The 1558-nt window shown below is 58.7% G+C and overlaps 1 protein-coding gene across 1 annotated transcript in view; it reads right to left on the reverse strand.

Moving 5' to 3' along the window:
- The window catches only part of SSU72 (SSU72 homolog, RNA polymerase II CTD phosphatase), a 74171-nt gene extending 73383 nt beyond the window's left edge, over positions 1–788 (reverse strand). Inside the window, exon 1 of the mRNA XM_006018821.3 lies at positions 576–788. Coding sequence (XP_006018883.1) covers positions 576–655 — 80 coding nt within the window. The 5' untranslated portion in view covers positions 656–788. The remainder of the gene's footprint in view (positions 1–575) is intronic.
- Between the last annotated feature and the right edge of the window lie 770 nt (positions 789–1558).

Consider the following 1558-nt stretch of genomic DNA (forward strand, 5'->3'; position numbering starts at 1 on the left):
CTTAAGTGTCTGAGCAGGCTCCAGGGCTCATCCCACCCAGCCTATAATTTTGGGGGGTTAATGCCGTTTTAAGGCACCCCTTAAATGCCTGGGCAGGCTCCAGGGCTCATCCTGCCCACCCTACCATTTGGAGAAATTAACACTATTTTAGGGCCCCCCACCCTGCAATTTGGGGGGGAGGTTAAGACCATTTTAGGGCCCCCCCTACAATTGGGGGGGTTAAGACCATTTTAGGGCCCCCACCCTACAATTTGGGGAGGGGGGCTACACCATTTTAGAGTCCCCTTAAGTGCCTGAGCAGGCTCCAGCACTCGCTCCACCCACCAATGATGGGGCGGGGGTTAAATCCGTTTTAGGGACCCCCTTAAATGCCTGGGCAGACTCCAGGCCTCACCCCGCCCACCCTATAATTGGGGGGGGGGGGGTTAAAGCCATTTTAGGGCCCCGTCCCACCCTATGATTTGAGGGTCTTGGGTATTTTAGAGGCCTGGGCAGGCTCCAGGGCTCGCCCCCATGCCGAGGCCCGGGGAAGCCCGCAGGGTGCGGGGGGGCAGGCCCGGGCGCGGCGGCGGTACCTGAGGATGTTGTGCGCCTCCATGCTGCGGTTCTGGTTGCTGGAGCAGACCACGGCGACACGGAGCGGCGAGGAGGGCATGGCGGCGCAGGGAGAGGCCCGGCTCCGTCCGCTCCGTCCCGCAGCGCTCGGGCCCGTCCGGCTCCGCCTGGTGCTCGCACAAAATGGCGGCCGCGGCCCCTCGGCGGGCGTCACCCGCCCCGCACCAGCGAGAGGGCGACGCAGAGCGGACGCCGGCGAGGACCGTCGAGAGCGGAGCGCAGGAGAGAGCGCCGCCCGGGGGTAAGTCCTCCAGCCATAGAGATGGGAGGAAGCGAAGAGAGTCCGCCTCGGCGCTGAGAGCGAGCGCCGCCCTAGTGGCGCAGAGTGGGGAGGTCCTGTGTTTCGCACGTGGCTCAGGGGAAGGGGTAGAGCTAGGTTCGAATCCCAGGGGAGGCAACAGGGTATTTGCTCCATTTCAGCCTGGCCTTTAAGGGCCTGGGACCCTGTCTGAGCTTCTGCAGACTGGAAGGGGGAGGGTGTCACATGCACCACTGGCCCTACATAGCTGACTCAGCAGCAGATCTCAACCTCCTCTGTACCAGGACCCATTTGTGACCAGCACTGGATAAATAAGAAAAAAACCCTGAACATTTTAATTCTAATATGACAAAAATAGACATATATATATATGGCTCTACAATTATTATTCATATCGAGTTCATAGATGTTAGGGTCGGAAGGGACCTCAAAAGATCATCGAGTCTGACCCCCTGCATAGGCAGGAAAGAGTGCTGGGTCTAGATGACCCCAGCCAGATGCATATCCAGCCTCCTCTTGAAGAACTCTAGGGTAGGGGAGAGCACCACCTCCCTTGGAAGACCATTCCAGACCTTGACCACTCTAACTGTGAAGAAGTTCTTCCTAATGTCCAGTCTAAATCTGCTGTCTGCTAGCTTGTGGCCATTATTTCTTGTAACCCCCAGGGGCGCCTTGGTGAATAAA

Source organism: Alligator sinensis, unplaced genomic scaffold, assembly GCF_000455745.1.
Source record: "Alligator sinensis unplaced genomic scaffold, ASM45574v1 scaffold569_1, whole genome shotgun sequence".
Taxonomy (NCBI): Eukaryota; Metazoa; Chordata; order Crocodylia; family Alligatoridae; genus Alligator; species Alligator sinensis.